The sequence below is a fragment of the Henckelia pumila genome, chromosome 1 (assembly GCF_033568475.1).
Source record: "Henckelia pumila isolate YLH828 chromosome 1, ASM3356847v2, whole genome shotgun sequence".
NCBI classification, from domain to species: domain Eukaryota; kingdom Viridiplantae; phylum Streptophyta; class Magnoliopsida; order Lamiales; family Gesneriaceae; genus Henckelia; species Henckelia pumila.
Window position 1 is genome coordinate 99,786,079 of NC_133120.1, and position 21,610 is coordinate 99,807,688.

A 21,610-nucleotide genomic window follows, 5' to 3' on the forward strand; every position below is an offset into this window, starting at 1 on the left:
TCTGCTGAATGGAGTTTAGGGTAAGGTAGGATAGGTTTTTGTTTTTTTAAAAAAAAATTTTGATAATTATAATTAATTAGGATAATAACTAATTTAGGATAAAATCATATCTAAATAAATATTTAAAAACTCAAACCCAGCCTATTAATCTGATAATAAACCAAAAATCCCGAAATAATAATTTAGAGGATTTAAAATTTAATAAAAGTCATTAAAATGACTTATTTTGGCTAAAAATAAACCCTTAAATAATTATATAAATAAATACTAAAATTTTCTTGACAAAATACCTTAAAATAATATTTTAAGGCTCATAAAACTCATAAAATATTTTTGGCTCAAAAGTTGGTATCTCGTCCGTCCACGGTCCCGTCTACGCGATCAACTTAATAAAATTTTCAAAAATATAAAAATACAATAACTGCGGATTAAATGATAAAATAAATTTAAATCATCCATATAATTCATATAATAACACATATAAGTCATTTAACTCAAATAAATTTTTTTAAATAATTATTTTTTCTAATTATACATGCGAATTTACGTATAAAAATTTTTTGATAGATAAGCCGCACCCGAAACTCTCCTCGGAACCCCGTTTCGGGTTTTTCATGGGGGAAAATTGTCATCCCTACTTCCCCATTATTCACAATTTCATACAACAATACAACAATAATGCTATTTGCATAGCGTCTCAGATCCACTGCATTTTGATTTTTCCTCGGCAGCTCAAATCTATTGCTCATTCCTATTTTTCAACGAGAAGTTTGGAGTAGAAATGGAATCGTCAACCGCGCTTTTCAATCAGCTCAAGGTGCGATGTCTGAATTTCGATCTTCTCTGTTCATTTTTCGCCATTTTGATGCTAATTACTTTGATATTTTGATGAACAGGCGGCGGAGCCATTTTTCTTACTAGCAGGTCCGAATGTGATTGAATCGGAGGATCACATTCTCTACATGGCGAAGCAGATCAAGGCTATCACTTCTAAGTAACGTCGTATATCAGAATATCGGTGTAGTTTGCTTCAAATTAATTTGTTCGAAGAGTTCATAAAACTGAGCATATGATTTCTGTCCCTTCCAGACTTGGATTGCCGTTGGTTTTCAAGTCGAGTTTTGACAAAGCCAATAGAACATCTTCTAAGTCGTTTCGTGGACCTGGCTTGAGTGACGGCTTGAAGGTAGGTATCTGTTGATATTACCATTTTGAGTGTGATTTGTTTCGTATTCACGTGTATTGTTGTCAAAGTTTAACTCAATTTTATGTAGGATTGTACGAGATGCACGTTATAGTGAGCTCTCCCGTTTTTGTGTTTGCAGATTCTCGAGAGAGTGAAAACCACTTATGATCTTCCAATAGTTACTGATGTACATGAGACAACTCAGGTTTGATTCAACAATGGAGATTTTCAATCGCTTTTATCCAATTGAGTTATTCAGTGCAGAAAAATGTTGATAAACTTTGTGCGAGCAAGCTCAGAGGAAAAATATGATTCTGTCATATTTAGTATTTGTTGAGAATTACTGAACGAATTTTCTGTGATACAGTAGGTGTTAGACATACTCCTGTAAGGCAACAGATCTCATGACTCATGAGTAAATTTCGAGCTTGAGGGAGTGTCCTTCCATATCTAGAAAGCATTAGGTTAATAGAGACATTCTTTGAGAGCCTAAATCTGTTATAGCCCTAATGGCAAGGTCCCACACTGTTAGTTGGTCCATAAAATCTACAAGCCTATTGCTTCCCTCTCGATATTCTTTCATGAACCAAACTTTTGATGAAGAACTCACTGAGCTAGCTGGCTTGTGAGAAGATCCTCTCCAACTAGCCGATGAAGGAACTTGTGCTGCTATGCTATTGCTATTACAAGAATGTTGTCCTTACTAGCTTGCCCGGAAAAAAGTGCTCTAGTCCCTGCCACAAACACCGGAACCTCCTTGGATAAGGATTTAGATGAAATGCCGTTACTGGATTCTTTTGGCAGCTGAACTACTGCCACATTTCCCATTTTCACAAGCATTTGAGTTATTTGAGCTACAATTGGCCTGGCTTTGAGTTAAATAAGGGGATGCTCCAGTAACATTTCTGTTTGCATTCCTTGTCTTGCGTCGGATTTCCTTGATGTTTCTTACTGTCCTGTGGACCACTGTCAGATTGATTTGGCACCGTAGTTCCTGATTGTCATGAATGTTTATGATTTCCTGCTAATATCTTTCAACTGTTATGTACCTTCCTTTTAATAACTGATTTTTCTCAGTGTGAAGCTGTTGGCAAGGTTGCTGACATAATTCAGATTCCTGCTTTCTTGTGCCGGCAGGTAAATTTTACTCTCCCTTGTTGGACAACCAATTATTCCTTGCTACTGTACATAATTTTGGTAATATCTAGCACTAGCCTGTAATTCAACGCGGTAAACATTATGCCTCAAGTGTCAATTGGACTTCTTGCTTCTTGGAACAGACAGATCTTCTTGTTGCCGCTGCTAAGACTGGGAGGATTATTAATATCAAGAAAGGGCAATTTTGTGCTCCTTCTGTAAGCAATCTCATCCCTGGTTCTTTCATTATTCCTCCAAACTGAAGTGGCCATGTTTTGATGTCATTTTTCAGTGCTGTGTATTATGGGCAGTTGGTTTTGTAGGTCATGGCAAACTCTGCCGAAAAGATTAGGATGGCCGGAAATGAAAATGTTATGGTTTGCGAGAGAGGCACAATGTTTGGCTACAGTAAGTTCATTAACTTCATGAGTTCCTGGTGTTCGATGAACAGCTAACATATTCATTTTCGTGTGATTGATGGATATGAAGCTTCGCTCTGGGTTTGATCCTGCAAACCTTTTCTCTAAACAAAAGCTAATCTCATCAATAAAATTTCCTTGAATCATGGTCTAAAGTATAAACCTTTTCAGTTTTGTGATAGATTGTTTGATTGTGATGGAGAAAGGTTTCTTGCAAATTTTTTTAGAATGGCCTGCGATTGAAATTACAGTGGAATTAATATGTGCATCACAGTATTGGACTAATGTCATTTGGTCTATTAAACAGATGACTTGATTGTTGATCCACGAAATTTGGAGTGGTTAAGGGAGGCCAATTGTCCTGTTGTAAGACCGTCAAACCATGTGTATATATGTACATGACACTACTTTTGGCACATTAAGCATACACATTCTCAAGAATCATTTCCTTTGTGTCACATCTTGTTCCTGCAAGAGTGTGTGTGTGTGTGTGTTATTACTTCATAGTCACTAAATTGAATAACTCTGTTTCAGGTGGCCGACATAACGCACTCATTACAACAACCCGCAGGGAGAAAGGTATGTATTACAGGCAACATTTGCATTGATTGGCACAGTCATCGACCATGGATTATTTGACTCATGTAGAACGAGTATTTCCAAACCAAATGCTTAGATCTTTTTGGCAAGCTCTCTCCCTTTCAAATCATGGCCACAAAATTTGTAGTCATTCCAGATACGTGCAACTAGGAAGTTATTAATGACATAATACAACATAAATTCAAATTATCGAATTCCTACCTAGATTTTCAATGACAATTTATGAAGAATTTTTATGCTATAACAAAATGAAAGCCTTGTACCAGTCCTCTTCGCATAGCAACCATTCTTATTTTACCATGAGCTTCATTACCCCATTGATGATTAACATTTCTATTATGTGTGCAGCTGGAAGGTGGTGGTGTTGCTAGTGGTGGTCTTCGAGAACTCATACCTTGCATTGCCAGGACTGCGGTAGCTGTTGGAGTGGACGGTATTTTTATGGAGGTATAGAACGAATCCTTTCTGGCATGGATTTGTTTCCCGGTGTTAAAATGTATCTATACCCTATTCTGATAACAGAAAAATATTTTTTATATGCCATTTTTGCATTTTAATATTTACTTTTTGATGAGTATGCTTTTATAATTTTATAATGTATCTTTCTAGGTGCATGACAACCCTTTAAATGCTCCTGTTGATGGTCCAACTCAGTGGGTAAGTTTCATGCGTTCGAAATATCTGTTATGCTCTTTTAATTCAATCCACAGAAGAATCCAAATTTAGGTATGCTGGTTGGAACGGTCTTAACTGTTTCCCATGTTCATTTATGCTATTGTAGCCTCTTCGCCATTTGGAGGAACTGTTGGAAGAACTCCTAGCCATTGCTGTAAGTTTCTTTACACTTGCCTTTTATGTCCGCGATTAGATAACCTATCGTATGGTGGGGTTAATTTATATTTATTGTGGTGTATATTACTTAAATTTGAATTATTTGTCATTTGAAATAGCATGACTACTCTTACTAGTCATGCTCCCGTTTGGTTCCACTTCCTGTCAAAATACTGACGATTTTTCAACCAAAACTCCGTTCGATCCAACAATTTCTCCCCCACACTGAATCATCTTTTATGTGGGTTCTGCAAATAATTTTTTGAAACCATTTTTGTTTTAAATTTTATTTTTGTTTATCCTCCCATCAATTGGATGTCTGGTGATGTGGCAAAAAGCTTATCCTTATCTCATACATGCATTTGTCTTCATAGAGGGTTAGCAAGGGGAAGCAACCTTTTCAAATCGATCTCACTCCATTCCGTTCGTGATTGGGACCACGTTTTTTCGGTAATATCTTATATCATAATTGTCTTACCAGCAATTTCTTGCAGTGTGGGAATTTTTCTGTTGGATAGCTCGTTTTACGTTCAAAAATTCTTAGATGCTAAGTATTTTGATTATTGGGTGATTTAATATTCCTTGATTTTTAAAACAAAAGGCTTCGTCTGTTGGTGAATCCAAGTAGATTTTCGCTGCAAAGATCTGTAGCTTTGTTAAGTCATTGTGACTATGTCATTCTAAATAAATATCTCATAAACAAAAATATCAACTTTCATGATATCTACAGTAAAAAATACACAAATTTGTTAGATATGAAATATTGTGTCAGTTTCCGGGTTTGAAAATAATTTTTTCAAGTTTTCCGTTTGTAATTTTTAAGTTGAACTTTCCATGTTAGTTTCTGGGTGCATATGTATTAGATAAAATATGTTTTATTTTATTGAATGATTTGATTTTGGAAAAGAATTTAAAAATTGATGCTAATATTAGGTGCATTTTAACATCATTATTATTATTATTTTTTTAAATAAATCATTATTATTGTTCACGTTAGAACTTAAATTTTAAGGGATCCAATTTGCCATCCTCGTTAGTTCAGTACCATAAAATATCCAACTAGGAAGTATTTGAAATATCAACTATTCAAGTCGAACACAATCTTAAATACTTGTATTTGAAATTTTTTCCAGTATTAACTGATTAATTTATACACACAAAATTCTCTCTTTTGCTTTTTCTTCTACATGAACTGTGCGCATGATCAAATATATGAACGATTTCCTTGAATTTAAACAAAAAACGTGATGACGTCTTAGTTCTTAAATAGCTCTCTAATCATTTAGTGTTCGCAAGCAAACTGACAGTTGTTATTTCGTTATTGAATTATATTTCAGTTTGAGCACAGAATTATTTCAGGGCTTAGATATTTGTTGAGTCTAATTTGATCTCAACATTACAACGGCACGATAATAAATTTGTTGATTCCATAAATCATCGAACCAATATAATTCCCCTCCTAAGTTGGGTCTCTTTTGCTTTTGGTCTTGGTTTTGCTTTTTCTTCTGCTTCAATTGTGATTAAAACAGAAAGAAAATTTACGAGACACTATTCATTTTACTACATTTGAAATTTATCATAAAGTACAATAGCAAGATAGAAAATCTTGGGCGTAATTAAACAAGTAATCGTACATGAATAGTAGTACCTTATTCGATGCCCCTGCTCGGCTAACTCTAATCCTATATTTAATAATATAAAATAGAACAAAAAATTCAGACACAGAAAAGCACCAAACTTTGTGCACCCCAATCCAATTCTCATTGCTCCCACATAAAACTGCAGCAGCATCTATTTATTGGTTGCCGCCACTAAGGCCATATGCTCTATTAGATCTAGCACACGGTTGCTGCACAACGAAAGACCAAGATAAGAGTCATTCTCAAATATCCTTATAAACTATTAAGTTTTTTTTTCCCCAAAGTTTAAAATTAAATCATTATTTAAATTTAAAATTTCAAATATCACGGTTCAAAACAGACCATCATACAATCACGCATTCATGCTATCTCAAGTTTTCTCAACCAATCATTACTTTATCTCATTCTTCATTTAATTGTGAGCCCATTTGGATGGAGTCAGGAAAGCAAAAGCACCTTTTTATTAAAAAAAATTATTTTTCTTAAAAATTGTAGAGTTTGATTACAAAAGTGGTTTTAATGAAGCACTTAGAAAAATGTTTAGAAGTTAAAATTTATAGTTTTTGGGTTTTTACTTCTAATTTAAAAACAACAAAAATAAAAACACCTTTCAACATTTATTAAATGTCAAAATCACTTCTGTTTTTTTATTTTTTTTAATAAAAGCACTTTAAAAAATGAACTTAATTAAGTGTTTTTTTTAATTACAACTTCTTTATCTAAACTGGCTCGGCTCTGCATATCACAACTTTTAAGTTTTATTTAAACACCATTTCAAAAATACTTCCAAACAAAACACCAATTTTTCGCAAACTTTGGTGTTAGATCAAGTTTGAAACCCAATGATTGAACATCAATAGTTAATGCAGAGTGAGAGATGGGAACCGCAGGTGCAATCCTGTCTGCCAGGATATTTGTCATTTGCTCCAAACAAATATCATGGCACATTCATATGATCCAGACATGCGTTCAGTTGTGCACAAATTTAACACCAAGTACCGTACAGATTCAAATAGAGAAAATGTACCTGTAACCCCATTCATTATCATACCAAGCAACTAGCTTCATGAACGACTTGCTGAGACCTATGCCAGCCTTGGCGTCAAAAATGCTTGACCTGAAATGAAAATATTTTTCAAACTTGCGACAAGTCAGTTCAAGTAATATGCACAGCTATACACTTGCAAATAATGAAAGAGATAACGAGGTGGTGTAATTATGCTAGTGAGACTATATATGAAGATTAGAAAGAACGGTCCGACGGAAAATTTTTACCTAGTGTCACCGACAAAGTCATTGGAGACAACATCCTCTTCAGTGTACCCAAGGATGCCCTTCATTGGACCCTCTGCAGCGTATCTGAAATTTTAACCCCAAATTAAGCATGTAACGAAAATTATCAGTCATATTCCATTCAAACCACGGAGAAGCCTGAAGGACTAAAACGAATTCACGTACTTAATTGCTGCTTTCACATCTTCATAGGAAGCATCCTTTTCGAGTCGACAAGTCAGGTCAACAACAGAAACATTAGGAGTTGGAACACGGAAAGCCATTCCAGTGAGCCGACCATTGAGTTCTGGAAGAACTTTCCCAACAGCCTAAAATGTCAAGTCAGAAGATAAATCCACACGTCACAAATTTTGGAGTCATTAAGGCTTTACTGTCTAAGACATTTTCATACCTTTGCAGCACCAGTAGAACTAGGGATGATGTTCTGCCCTGCTCCACGACCACCTCGCCAATCTTTCATAGAGGGTCCATCGACAGTTTTCTGCGTGGCTGAAACAACAAAAATCAGCGTAACAAAAAGTTGATTTTAAATATGCCATGTGTCAACGCATGTTTATTAGTGCTGTGATGCATACCAGTTGTTGCATGGACGGTTGTCATTAAACCCTCTAAAATACCAAACTCCTCGTGTACAACCTGTCAAGGATAACTGCTGTCAAAAACAGTGTGCAGATGTGGTGATTAAATTGCCATCGGACATTGAGGGAGTACTTTGCAATCTCAAAAAAATAGTTATTATTCACTCACTTAAAAAAGATCAGTTTTTGTATTTCTTAACTCCAATTTCGCCTATGCTTAATTTAATCAAAATCCAAAAGTTAGTCAAATGGTGCTTCTGATTTTTCAAAAGTGATTATGATATTTTGGTAAACAAAAACATTTTTCTGAGCACACTTCTAATATTTTTATCTAATCCAAAATTACCCTTTACATTCATCTCCACCATCAGACCCTATCTTTTGCAAACACTTCGATAAGGATATTTTTGGTATTTAGTTAAAAAAAAACTAGTATTAGAATCACTTATTTATCAATCACTTCAATTTGAAAACTTTTCAGCATTTATCTTTTATTTCCAAACCCTACGCACTTTGATTTTTCTCTACTTCTTCAATCTATAAACATAATCACCTCCCTTAATGTCAGATAAACTAATTCTTGATGAAATCAAACTATCCAATTGTAAGAGATCACTACTTCTCATACGATATTTTGTGAGATTTCAGTCAAACCTTGGCCACTGGAGCAAGGCAATTGGTGGTACAGCTAGCATTGGAAACAACGTCCATGCTTGGTTTGTAGTTAGTCTCGTTAACACCAACAACGAACATTGGGGCATCACCTGATGGAGCTGAGATCACAACCTTCTTTGCCCCACCCTACAAAACAAGCTCTAATGAGAATATTGGTTTAACAGGACACAAAGGATGGTGTTAAAAGCTAACTGCTTATTTACCTTTTTGTGTTCTGATGCCTTCTCAATTGAAGTGAAGACCCCAGAAGATTCAACGACATACTCAGCCCCATAGTCACCCCAAGGAATCTCTGCTGGATTCCTATACGAAACATTGGAGTTAGCATGCGTCTTCAAATGGTTAATCAAGTCACGGATAGTATTGTGATACCTTTTGCTGCTAATTTTAATCAGCTTTCCATTTATTTCCAAAGTGGATTCATCTACAACCGAGATGATCCCCTTGTATGGTCCATGAGTGGAATCATACTTGAACATGTATGCCTGAAAGAAGCAAACAGCATATATCACAACCATGATCCTTATGTAATTCATACCAAGAAACATGCATCAGCAAGCAAGTATTTTCCAGGCCATGGAAGAGATCCTGTATGCATAATGAATAATGAGGTTCGGGGTTCCAACGTCAATACTCTGAATCCCTCTTCTCAATTGTCAAGATTACATAATTCATAAAAGCAGCTACTAAAAGAACATGCATAAAAGCAGAACAAACACACTGACCATGTACTTAGCATCAATAAAAGGATCGTTAACTGCCACAACATCAATGTCATCCCTGAGGGTTGCTATGCGCAGAACAAGCCTCCCAATACGCCCAAAACCTGCAGGATAACCATCTCAGTCATGTGTGGCCACAATGTTTTCCAAACACATACTAAATCTGCTAATCATGATTGGATTCATGCAGAGATGTATATTAGAATATAACACACTCAAAACATAAATATTTACATTCCTGGATAGAAAAATAAAGTTAAGAGATATTGATAATGTTGTGATGCTTACAAAGCAAACCGGGAAAATACTGCCATACTTATTACATACCATTAATCCCAATCTTTGTTTTCCCTCCGCCTCTTGACTCTGATTAAGAGAAATGTGCAATAGAGTTAGTCAGGATCTGAATATAGAAATTACCCAAAAGCAGTGAAACATGCAAGGACCATATATTTACTTGGTATGGTTGGAGGAACTTCTGTAGCTGTTGCTTTTATAGGCTTTATGCCATGCGCAGTAATCCTCCTGCACATTTGAATATTACTCCCATATGAATTTAGGATAACACAACGCTTCCAACAGCATTTTGAATAACAACTATTGATTATTGACTCAACTGTAATGAATGCAAATCAACTTGAACATTAGTGCCACCAATGCTGGATCTGAACTTCACTGTTTTTACATTGCCGCTAAAACTCCCATAATAAGATACCTGAAATAGGTTGTTTATCAAATGCCTCAACATTCAATAAAACTTGTCCACGTTATTCATCCAACTTAAACAGATGCAACAAGAAAGGAAGAGCACTAGATCGTGGAATAATTGTTCTCTTATTTCGGAAAAATGTATCTAGTCCTGGAAATTCTATTACACATATAATTTGGTCACAATTAAGCAAAGTCCAGTAGCGAATCTGCACTACTTTCAGAAACAATTGATCTGAAAACTAAAAAAAATTCAAGATAAAATTACCACCACTATGGTGGTCGTATGACTCTCGATCAGGATTGGACTACTAAATTTCATCTATTAATACAACGAATGGCAAGTCCAGTCCCACTAGCTATTTTTTTTAAAACATAAATCGTATTATTAGTAAAAACATAAATCATGTTATCAGTAAACAGAGGAAAACTCTGGAAGCACTACACGATCTTCCGCAACGGAAAGATTCCATAAATTGCTCGAGTCTCGATTTTGCAGTACATGAACGGCCGCAGATCAGATCCGTTAACTTCTTCATTTGCGAATATTGTTCGATATACTAACAAATGGAAACACGGATTAAAAAAAACACACGCAAACAAAATTTAATGTTAGGTGAAAATGCAAGCCGCGATGTAAAAAAAAGAAAAAAGCAAAAACACAGAAAATTAGCTTATCAAACTCATCCAACCATAATAAAAGCAAAAAACACAGAAATTAAACAAAAAAAGGCTAGAAATGCAACAAAAACAAAAAAAAACAAAAAAACAGCTGATCGGTGCTCTCTCAAATTTTCGTCATTCTCGACGGATCAAAACTCTAAAAACTCCATTAAAAAATGCGAGCAACACAGTAACACACCACAGATCGATCGGATGGACGGAGTGCGTCGGAATCGAGACCAAGCGACGGCGCAGATCCGATAAGCGAAGCAGAGAACGCCGCCATACTTGAACGCCAAGTGCACAGTAGCTAATTCTCTCAGATGCACTAACTTGACTTGAATGAAAAAAAATGAAATGAAATAGAGAGAGAGCAAAACCCTAGAGAAAGAGGTGATTTGGCCTTCGAGTGAAGGAAGAAGGCGGCCTTTGACGAATATTTAAATGCTCGCGGATTCAGCAGCTGGCGGAGTTTCTCACGAGAACGTCACACCAACCACGACCACGCCATGTTGTCGTTTAAGGTGTGGGGAGGCGTCGTTTTATGCAGCTAATGTCTTCGGTAGCCACGTCAGACTCGGGTATTCCCTAGTAAATGGAAGTGGCGCTTTTTGATTTTTTTTAGGGGCCCATCGATTCTTGCGTTCATTTTTGTTTATATTATTATTATGTTATATATAATACAATTAATTATATTTATTCGCACTCGCGTAGGATATATGATATAGACGAATTATGTGAATTTTCTTGATGGCAAAAGCAATAAAACATAGATATAATATTTGATAATTTGTTTATCATACAATGCCACTCTATAGTTGGGGTAATTTGGAGTAGATTTTATCCGATTCGGCTAGCTCAGAGGAAAATGAGTAATTTTGTTGTGTTGGTGTTCTACATGATTTAATGATTTTGTCTTAAGGTGAAATATTGAAGTAACCTCATGTTATGAAAAATTAAAGTATGTATTTATACAATATTTTTATGCTTTTTTTCTCTTTATTCTGTTGCATACACTTATAGTGATAGTCTAATAGAAGCCCGGGTACATTTTAATATCAAATGTTTCATTCTATCAATTGAGTATTGATTTAATTTTGAATCTTCTATTAAATTTTTTTATTTTTTAAAAAAAAATTATTTCATCCCTCGATAGTTCATATGCGATATACACGGACTTCCATGATCCATCCCTTCCGTGCCGATTGTCATGTCTGGTATATGTTATGGTTTGCCCCACACACACATAATTTTACATATTAATTTAAAACAAAACTTTTTATAAAACATTTCAAATAATAATATAATATTATGATATTGATCTCTTACTACATCCGATCTATAAAAAAAAGTATGATTATACCAAAATATTAATTTTCGTTCTAGATAGCAATTAGTTTCATCATTTTACAAATATAATGTTAAATTGAAATCATTTTTTTGGGGGGTAATATTTTTATTTGAACCTTCTAGAGTACGCCGTTAGGCGTTCGTGTCATGCGCCAGCGCCGATCAGGTGGAGAATTTGTGTTAGGTAGACAAGGGACCAAGTTAGCACGTGTTTCAACGACCACATTTTGATACTTTTTATTTATTTATTTATTATTTATTTAGAAAGTTGACCACACTTTATTTTGCCTTGCCATCAAGTCACGTGTTTTGCGACTTCTATACAAATATTATTGTGATTATTTCCATTAATATTGTATATTTAATAGAGAATAACATCATAAATGATAACTATTTTGATCTTGTGATTTATTTATAGTACTCATAAATATCTTATTTTATAACTATCGTATTTGACATAACTAGTTCTCAACCTTTACGTACAATTTATTCGGTTCTTGTTTTCTTCACAATTTGTTTATCGAGTTAATAGATAATGTCGCCACTCACCACTTATATCTAAATTCCACGGATTTAATTTGATCAAAATTTAGTTGAATTTTACAGGAGGACTTTCAATTTTTATAGGTTATTTTCATATTATTCTATTTTTCAAGAAGTTTTATTCAATCGTTTGTAATTACCGATCATGAGCGGTGAAATATTTGAAATTTTATATTGGTTACATGCAAGTTATACATGTGATTTTGCTGCTCCAAGCCTCCAATCATATGGTAGGTCCATTTGGTACAGACTTTGCTACCCAATAGGCATTCAACTGAATATAATTGAGCCAAACTCATTAATTAAATGGGCCTGGAAATGGCCCGACTTATAATGCATACGAAAATTACATGTCATTTTTTTAATACTGAAAATTACTTATTAATTCCGAATAAATGGCATTCATTGCAGATCTTGTGTTAATGAAATCGATATGTGCCAAATATTGTTTTATTTCTCTCTGTCTTCTTTTTTTTTTTTTTTTAAATTAACATCAACTTGATTGCAATAAATCAAATACAATTAAAACAGAAAGAAAATAAGGTGATCAAAGTATAACCTGGCCTTTACAAACAATCATCTAATAAAATGCTCTAAGTGAAACATGAATAACTTGATTTACTTTATCGACGAACAAAAGTAAAAGAGCATGAGTGTAACTTAGAAGGTTTAGGGAAGCCGCAGGCCCGCAACCAACTTACATTTTGGTGAGCAAGTCATGACTCGTGAACAGCATGTGGGGGATTTCTCGGGCCATTAATAAATAAGAGGATTTATTAGATGGAGAAGTTGGAATCTAAGGTAGTGTTTGAGATAGTTTCTAAGAAACATTTATCAGTTATCTTCACAAAATTTATCAGTACACTAGACATCATTGAGTTCGGCCTCACCTTCGCAACTTGCCAGTCAATAATCCGGAACAAGAACTCGTTCAAAATCGAACATGTTAGGAGACAAGCAAATACAGCCGCTCACACCTTGGTTAAATCAGCTCTCTACAACGCTTGTTTTGGTACTTTTAATGTAATTCTGCAGTCTATTATTAATATTGTTATGGATGATTGTAACTCCTCTATTGATGATTAATAAATTATTCGGGAGTTGGTTTAAAAAAAACAAAAAAAAATCTTAATGTTGCGATTGCCAACGTAGTAAAGGAAACGACCAACACAACCTCGGCCTACTCGACACATTATTCAATATACTCTTTAGGAAATCACGATAAATAAAGGATTAGAAAGTCGCAAAAATTATTTATTGAACTACTGAATCTTCAAGGGCAACTTGGAAATAGGTACCTAAGCCAAACAAAAGTTTGAGTTTAGTACTTAGAGTTGCATTTTTCAAAAATGCCCTTGTCTTATCTTGAAGCATTATTATTTTCGAAATCATCAGATGTAGAGTTGGATTCAGATTCTGATTCACTTGATTCATCAAGGTAATAAATATTTTCATCGTCTGATGAAAATTCAATTGTTTCTATTGGATAAAATCCAAAAGTGTATAATTCTTCTAAAAGTTTAACTTTGTTTTTCTTTTCATTTTGTTTTGGACATTCATTTGCATAATGATCTTATTCATTGCACAACCAACAAGTGCAGTTCTTTCCTTTACCTTTTGGGCAAGGTGGTTTTTTATTATCAAACTTTTTATAAAATTTTCTTTTATAAGGTTTTCTGAAGAAATTCCTTCTAAATTTCTTTTCTTATAGGGAATAAATTTCCTGTTAAAAGATTTATAAGGTTTATTAATTTTATTTTGTTTATGTCGTTTTAAATTTTTGTGTGACATGTTTATTTTACAAACGTATTCTTTTACTGTAAATTTCATTTTGTCACAATAAAGTTTATTGTTTTGTTTGTAAGATTTGGATATTTTTTTATTTAATGTTACTTCAAGACATTTCTTTGTTATAACATCTTTAATAAATTTAATAGCTCCTCCTAGTGTTTTGGCATAAGCGCTAGTTAAGAATTCATCTTTACTATTTATTGGTATATTAGGTATTTTATTAAAAATACTTAATTTATAATGTTCTTTTTTATCAGCATCTATTAACTGATAATAGTTTGTTTCATAATCACATATAAATTCTTCTAGATAACATAAATTACATAATTTTATATTATCCATAATAAAGATTACTCTATTTTGTTCTATATTTTTGGCTACTAAATTAGCGTCATTATTATAAACTCCTAAAAATTATTGGTACAAGGCATCAACAAATAGTTCAAAATATCGATATCCTGTCATTCCTTGTGGTAGATTAGTAATTACTAGGTTTTCAGCCCAAGTTCTTACTGCTCCTACCAATGTCATTTTTATCATCCCATGAGTTAACACTTGAATATTCTCACTTTTATCTAATAATGGTGTTAATTGAATTTGTACTGATAGTTCATTTTCTCACTGATCTATCTTTGATTTTCTTTCTTTAGCTGTTGAACAACTTAAATCTAAGATATTCTGTTTCACAAATCCTGATGTTTTTGATTCTCTAAAAATATCTCTAACATCTTTATAAGATCCAGAGTATTGGTCTCTGTTATATTTAAATTCTTCATCATCTCTTCCACCACTACCTTCTACATTCGTTTGTAGATTTAATCATGGTCTAGAATCATCTTCAGATTCTGATTCTGAAATATCCATATCTCTGTATTGTTCTGATTTCTGATGTGAATGATATAATTCTTCTGTATTTACTCCTATTTGTTCAAAATCAGATTGGTCTGTTTCACTAAACATCTTCATACTTATGTTTGCCATAACTAAGGAGATTTCTATACCATGATTCTACTTTGAATGGTGGTTCTTCTTCCATTTTCCTTTTTCCTTTATCTATTGGAAGAACTTCCTTAAGAAAGTTTAATATTTTATTACTATGTCTTTCTTGTTCAATTATTAATCTAGTCGTTGCTAAATCAATATATTCTTTGAAATTTTTCTCTAATTCTTGTATTGATAGATTGATCTTATTAATATTATTTTCTAAATCTCCTAGATATTTTTCTAATTTTATTAAGGACGTCATTGCGATGAGGTTGACTCATTAACAATAGCTTGTTTAATTTTAAGAATATTTTGATTCATGGTTTCAATCTTTTCAAGAATATCTTCATCATTTCTAGCAAATGATAATGATCTTCTTGGTACAAACTGTTTTGTGATTTGGAGGTCATCTGAACTCCATCTTTTATAGGGATTTATTTATTCAATAAATGTTTTTCGAGGGTGTTCAATCCTTGTAATATTTTCAAACATTCTTTCAACAGGAATAGTTGGTTTTGTTGAAATTATTCATGTTTGATAATTATTAATTATTGCTAAACAACATAGTTTATATTGATTGGATGGTTTCCTGTTAACATAAGATTATTTCTATAAAAGTAATAATCTATTGTTAAAACGTTATTTATGTTTTTATCAAAAAAAGATATATTGTATTGTGGATAAATACAAAATTTCATCTTTTTGTAACATAAGTTTCCTTCAATTTTTCCAATGATAGAATCCTCAAAATTACGTATCCTTTTGTCACGAACTGTGATTTCAATTGGTGTATATATTCCTTCTCGGTAGTGAGCTGATACTATTATTTTAATTCCTCCGATATGAACATATTTTAGTTCAGATCGTTCTTTTTCACTGGTTTTTGCCATTATGGTATCAATATCTTGAGTTGTTAATAACTTCAGAGTATTAGACCTTAATTCATTGTTTATTTTACAAGATCGTTCTTTTGTACGAATCGAATAATAAATTAAATTTTTCCTAGGATTAATAAAATTTGAAATCTTGCTTAATATTCCTGGTTGATCTATTAGATTAGTTTTTGAATTAGAAAATCTTGTTTTCTGTATTTCAGCAAACTTACTTTGATTAAATATAATATTCAAAGTTTATTCTTATTCATAACAGATTGTTATGTCTTCAATTTCTTCATTTTCATAAATTTGTATTATCATTTTTCAGGTGCTTGAAAAATGTTCCTTTTTATGATTTTTGAAATATAGGGTTTGTAGATCTTTTATTCTATTACAGTATTCATTTATTTGGCGTGAATCTTTTAATAAGATTATTTTATCAAATAAATTTTTAATCTCAATATCTAAAGTTAATTCAGGCATTAATAATCTGCTTTAACCGCTCTGATACCAGGTTGCGGAATTCTTATTTATTGGTTTACAGATCTGATTCATTTATAACAGATAAATGATTTAATTCCAATTTGGTCCCATTCGTAAATTACTATTACAAAATTTAGTTGATAAATTGATTCGAATATGGTTAAATTAGAATTATTTAAACGATATTCATGAAATGTATCATATTCATGATCATCCTCTGTTTCAAACCAGTTTTTAATTATTAATCTTTCATTTCTTATAAAGGATGATGACATGATTATTATATTTTGAATATTTCTTTAATTATTATTTTCATTATCGATTTCATTATATATCTCATTTATGCTATGTTCACCAAATCGAACAATTATATATGTTTCGACAATGAATAATCGTTGATTTATTTTATTCATTTCTTTAAAGATCTGAATGTAGAGTGGATCTGTTTTTTCTAGATTTTGAATTTTGTTTCGTAGATCTCGAAACTTTTTATTTAATATGAGTACTTCTTGCTTCAGAGTCATTCCAGGCATGATAGAGTTTTTAATAATTTTAAATTAAGGGCAGCAGGAGGTTCAGGAAGGTTACCTTAATTGATTGATTCTTGGTTTTGAGCAGAGACCAAATCTTTGCTTTCCCTTAAGGATCTCCTAATCGAATGGTATTTGCTTTTCAGATCTTCAGGTTTACTCTAACCATGGATCTTCAATTATCAGCTTCCAGCCTTGTCACTCTTTTTGCCCTGTTTGTTTAGTTATTAGCCATAAGGCTTAATTTTATTTCTCATTTTATGTTTTTTAGTTTCTGATAGTTTTCATACGTCTTGTATGAATCAGATTGTAAGAAACTTAAGAAGAGAGAAAGATACTCAAACTTCACTTATCCATTTACAACACAAACGTCTCCTTTTTATAGGCGTGGAGAAACGCATACAAATTTTTAAAAATAAAGGAAGAGGGGGACCACCTCGACACTACATAATGGAAAACAGCTCATTTTACATCTGAGTGGATGTCTTTTACATGTGGTGTGGTCCACGATTTCTTTTGTTTGTACATTGTGTCACTATCGGAATCACTGGCACATTCAGACCATTTCTTTATTGGTTTATCCTCTTTGACATCTTCTTCTTCTGTCTGAATTGGTTGGAAATGTCCATATTTGTGAGTGGAAATTATTGTTCTTAGTCTTTGACATAGCATTTGTTGAGTTTCTCTGGTCATGTCAACTCTGGCTTCGTAGATCGGAGCTTCGAATTGAGCTAACAGGGCTTGATCTTTCTTTTGGATTGTCTCCTTGTGTCCATTGGTTAATAAAATTTTACTGGTTGCAAAATTTATTTTAACCTTTGAGTTTCCATCAATCTTTCCTTTCTTTGAGATCATGTCAATCAATGTCTTTATTCTTATCTCAGGAAGTGTTGAGATATCCATTACTGGTTTCTCTTCATTTGATCATTTGAATACGAACTTGTCTTTTTGTTTTCGACATTGAATATATATCATTGGTTGATAGAATTTGTTATTATCCCAATCTGGAAGGGTTGAGTGAATACTCAATGTTAATACTGGATCGTCCTTAAAGACTGTTTGCTTGAACTGGATGATACTATTTCTTAATTGATATGGAAATAGTTCTATTTCTTGATTGTTGTGACTGACTTCCAATCCACTTAATAATCCATTTGAAAATAATCTTGCAACTTCATGCGCTGGAGCACCTTGCAGTGTTCTTGCTCTTGATATGCTCTGTGTGTCACAAGTTTGTAGCCAAGATCCTGCAGATGGTTTGGTCATTCTCAAATAGTTTAATGTTTCAAAGAATTCAGTCCTATATTTTTCTGAAAAATTTGTTTTTTTCAAAAATTGGATTTTGTGGTCGTAAATTGACCATCTTTCTTTCTTTCTTTCTTTTCAAGGGCGCTTTTAAACGTCCTTTCTTCTTTTTTATTTTTCTCGGTGCTGGCTGTGTCCACCGGTTCTTTTTTATTTTCTTTTTCTTTGTCAGTGTTGGCTGTAACCACTGACTGTTTCTCATTTATCTCCATTATTTTGTCAAATGGAGTGGTTAACTTGATTGGTGTGCTTGGTGAGGATGATGACGACGAGGTTGTCATCTTTTCTTTTATCCTCTGAATTTTTCCATTTATATTCTTTTTCCTTTGTTGAAGAATCTGAATTTCTTCATCCATGTCAATCAATTGTTCTTCTAATTGATTTAATTGATCCATTCTGCACAATAAAACAAATATATAGATAAATGGTTAGAAATTTAACTCTTTATCACGAGTAACTCGGATAGTTTTATTATGCGTATCATTGCATTTATGAAATTCTTTTGCAAGAATTGAACAAATCTTCATAAATGAGATTGATTGTTTTACTCATAGAGTAATTCATGTTTCTGAATATAAATCTCATTTTCATCGATTTATATTCCCCATGCTTTCTGAGGCATGTTCGGATGACTAAAAGTCATAAAAATAATTCATGTTTCTAAATATAAATCTCATTTTATCAATTTATATTCCTCATGCTTTCTGAGGCATGTTCGGATGACTCGCAGTCATTTTCTGGATCACTTATGATCTCTTTTGTTATTTCGTTACTACGGATAGTATAGTTTGGATGAAGTTCTCTGGTTAATGCGTCGGGTAATGAATTATCCGTTCCTTTGACATGTTGGATCTCGAATTGATAATGGTTCAATTCCAATTGCCATCTAATTAACCTTGCTGCATTTCTTGATATTTTCCTTGTCTTGAAATATGTTAAATTCATATTATATGTTCTTACTAAAAACGGTTTAGAAATAAGATAAATTTCATAAGTCCTAATTGTGAATATTAAAGATAATAATTCTTTTTCATTTGAATGATAATTTAATTGTGCACCTTGAAAGTTCCTGATGTATAATTACATAATTCTTCGTTATTCCTTGTAGCTGTTTTAGTAAGTTCTTCTAAATTTTTTTCTCCTGTATAAGCTTTCAAACATGCTCCCCAGTATTCATCTAGTAACGCCCCAAATTATCTTAATTGACTTTATTTGAGATAATCAGTGATTTCAGAATTCGAAAGCCGACTTTTTATTGATCAGGGTCCATTTTGCAATTATCGGAAATTTCAGGGACTAAAACGCAAAGATGGATTTTGTTATAAGGTTGAGACTTTGACTAAGTCTTCACTTCATCCCTTCATCACCTCCAACCGTCCCCTCTTCCATTGAAGCGACAAAAGCTTCCCCAAGCTTTTGTGATTTCATTTTTAGTTCGATCCGTCCGTTGGAATTCAATCTCGAGTAGATATCTGCGATCACAGCATCGAGTGCTCCATTTGGAAGTAAGTTTCTCTTATTTCTAAGAGGTTTGAAATTTTGGATGTTGTTAGAATTGATTTAAATTCGGAGAGGATGTTCTTGAGGTGGCTGTGTTAGTATATCTAAGACGGTTCGGAGAAATTTCGACGATCGGATTTGATATGATTTTTCTTATGATTTTCGAAACTTAGATTTTTGAGATGTGTTGGGTTTGACTTGGAAATGATGTTAGATGATTAGTTTGAGTATTTGGAACTGATATTCTGCTGTATGCGATTTCGGTTTGATCAGTTTATAGCCGTTATGCCGTCAGTTTGAGTTTAGGGTTATCGTTTCTATTGATTTGATTATACCGAGTTTGATGAGGTTTTGCTATCGATATTGATCTTATAACTTCTTTTGTTAGATTGATTCGAAGTCCTTGGAGTTGCAAGATTGCAGCTTCGATCAGTTTGGAAGATTCAGACGGTATAGTATCAACTTTCTTATTTATCAATCGAAGAAGTTTGATTGAGTTTGAATTGAGAATTGTTGTTTTACAGATTGAAGATTGTGAAATGACGAGAAGGTATAAGACGACTTTGGAATGAAATAGGACGATTAACTTGAATCCGGATTGATTCGAGTGTCCTAGAGAAAATCACATATTGCATGTTTATATGCTTGTTTGAGCTTATGATGGAATTACTATTTGAGTGCACTAGATTTCATATGCATTCATATTGAACCGATTGATTATTCATTTTGAATTAGACGATCTGGAGATTACAGTTGAGTGGCCTTGGTAGGCGATTTACTACAAGTGTCGATTAACTCACTATAATGCCCTAGAGTCTAGAGGATTAAAATATACCTCGTCCACCTCGAAAGGGAAGTTTGGTGTGATTGTGGGATATTTTAACCTCGGGATCCCAAACCGAAGAAAAAAAGAAAGAAAAATTCCTTTTGATTATCTGAGTCTGTCAATCCAGAAGTTTTAAAGTCACGCATATCATTTTATTCCGCAGTAAATGAAATACTTGAAGTTTATGTGGAACTTGATTATATATCATGTTTGATATATTACATGATATTGTATGGTAGCCTCTTTTACTGGGAATATTATTCTCACCGGATTATCCGGCTGTTGTCTTTGTTTGTATGTGTACTTGGCAGCAGGTGGGGCAGGACCGAGTCAGAGGCAGCATGACTAGATGGTTGAGAGATAGAGTGAGGCTAGGATGTTAGGAGTCGTTTATGTATTCGAACTCTTTTTTGTATTGAATAAGTCCGAACTAAATGGAATTTTTATGCATGTTATATTGTGAGATTGTATAACTCTAGACCTAATCCTTTGTATCTTGTTGAATGGGTTTTTATGTTATCATTGCATGGTTTGAGTTGAGTTGGTTTTGGAGTAGAGACACCAGAATTTTTCTGGTACAGAGCACCTCTCTCGATCGGTTGAATCTTACCGATCGAGCGGGGGTCCTAAAATTTTGGGCAGAAACTTGGATTATTTTTGGCCGCTCGATCGGTAAGATCTTACCGATCGAGCGAGCACCCCCTTTAAATTTTTTTTTTATCTTTAATCCTTTTGTTTAATTGTGTTAATCATTACCCTAAGATTAGATGATTAGAATCGAGGCCTCACACATCTGAAGCGTCTGTTTCAATTATTATTATGTCTTTATTTGAAGGAAAATATAATTCGGGAATATTACTAATTATCTTTTTTTTAATAGTGTTAATATAATTAGTATCTTCTTTAGACCATTTTCACTTATGGTCTTGTTTAAGTTTTGCCTGAATAGGTTTTCTGATTTCTGCAAGTTT

At 33.2% G+C, this 21,610-nt stretch overlaps 2 protein-coding genes across 2 annotated transcripts; one reads left to right on the plus strand and one right to left on the minus strand.

Annotated features, from left to right (window-relative positions):
• Window positions 1–603: 603 nt before the first annotated feature.
• On the plus strand, window positions 604–5,614 carry LOC140875192 (2-dehydro-3-deoxyphosphooctonate aldolase). The gene is made up of 13 exons (XM_073278791.1): window positions 604–817; window positions 897–994; window positions 1,090–1,186; window positions 1,326–1,391; window positions 2,264–2,323; window positions 2,467–2,541; window positions 2,647–2,731; window positions 3,050–3,108; window positions 3,277–3,321; window positions 3,691–3,789; window positions 3,952–3,999; window positions 4,124–4,171; window positions 4,548–5,614. The coding sequence occupies exons 1-13, from the start codon at window positions 782–784 to the stop codon at window positions 4,602–4,604; spliced, it is 873 nt and encodes a 290-aa protein (XP_073134892.1). The 5' UTR covers window positions 604–781; the 3' UTR covers window positions 4,605–5,614.
• A 110-nt stretch (window positions 5,615–5,724) lies between these two features.
• LOC140875191 (glyceraldehyde-3-phosphate dehydrogenase GAPCP2, chloroplastic-like) lies at window positions 5,725–10,965 on the minus strand. Its single transcript, XM_073278790.1, has 14 exons — window positions 10,652–10,965; window positions 9,699–9,796; window positions 9,539–9,606; window positions 9,409–9,447; window positions 9,085–9,185; window positions 8,732–8,844; window positions 8,563–8,662; window positions 8,339–8,485; window positions 7,682–7,742; window positions 7,498–7,595; window positions 7,272–7,414; window positions 7,089–7,172; window positions 6,841–6,930; window positions 5,725–6,022 (listed from the first exon to the last, which is right to left on the minus strand). Exons 1-14 carry the CDS (start codon window positions 10,736–10,738, stop codon window positions 5,965–5,967), a joined length of 1,287 nt encoding a protein of 428 aa, XP_073134891.1. The 5' UTR covers window positions 10,739–10,965; the 3' UTR covers window positions 5,725–5,964.
• Between the last annotated feature and the right edge of the window lie 10,645 nt (window positions 10,966–21,610).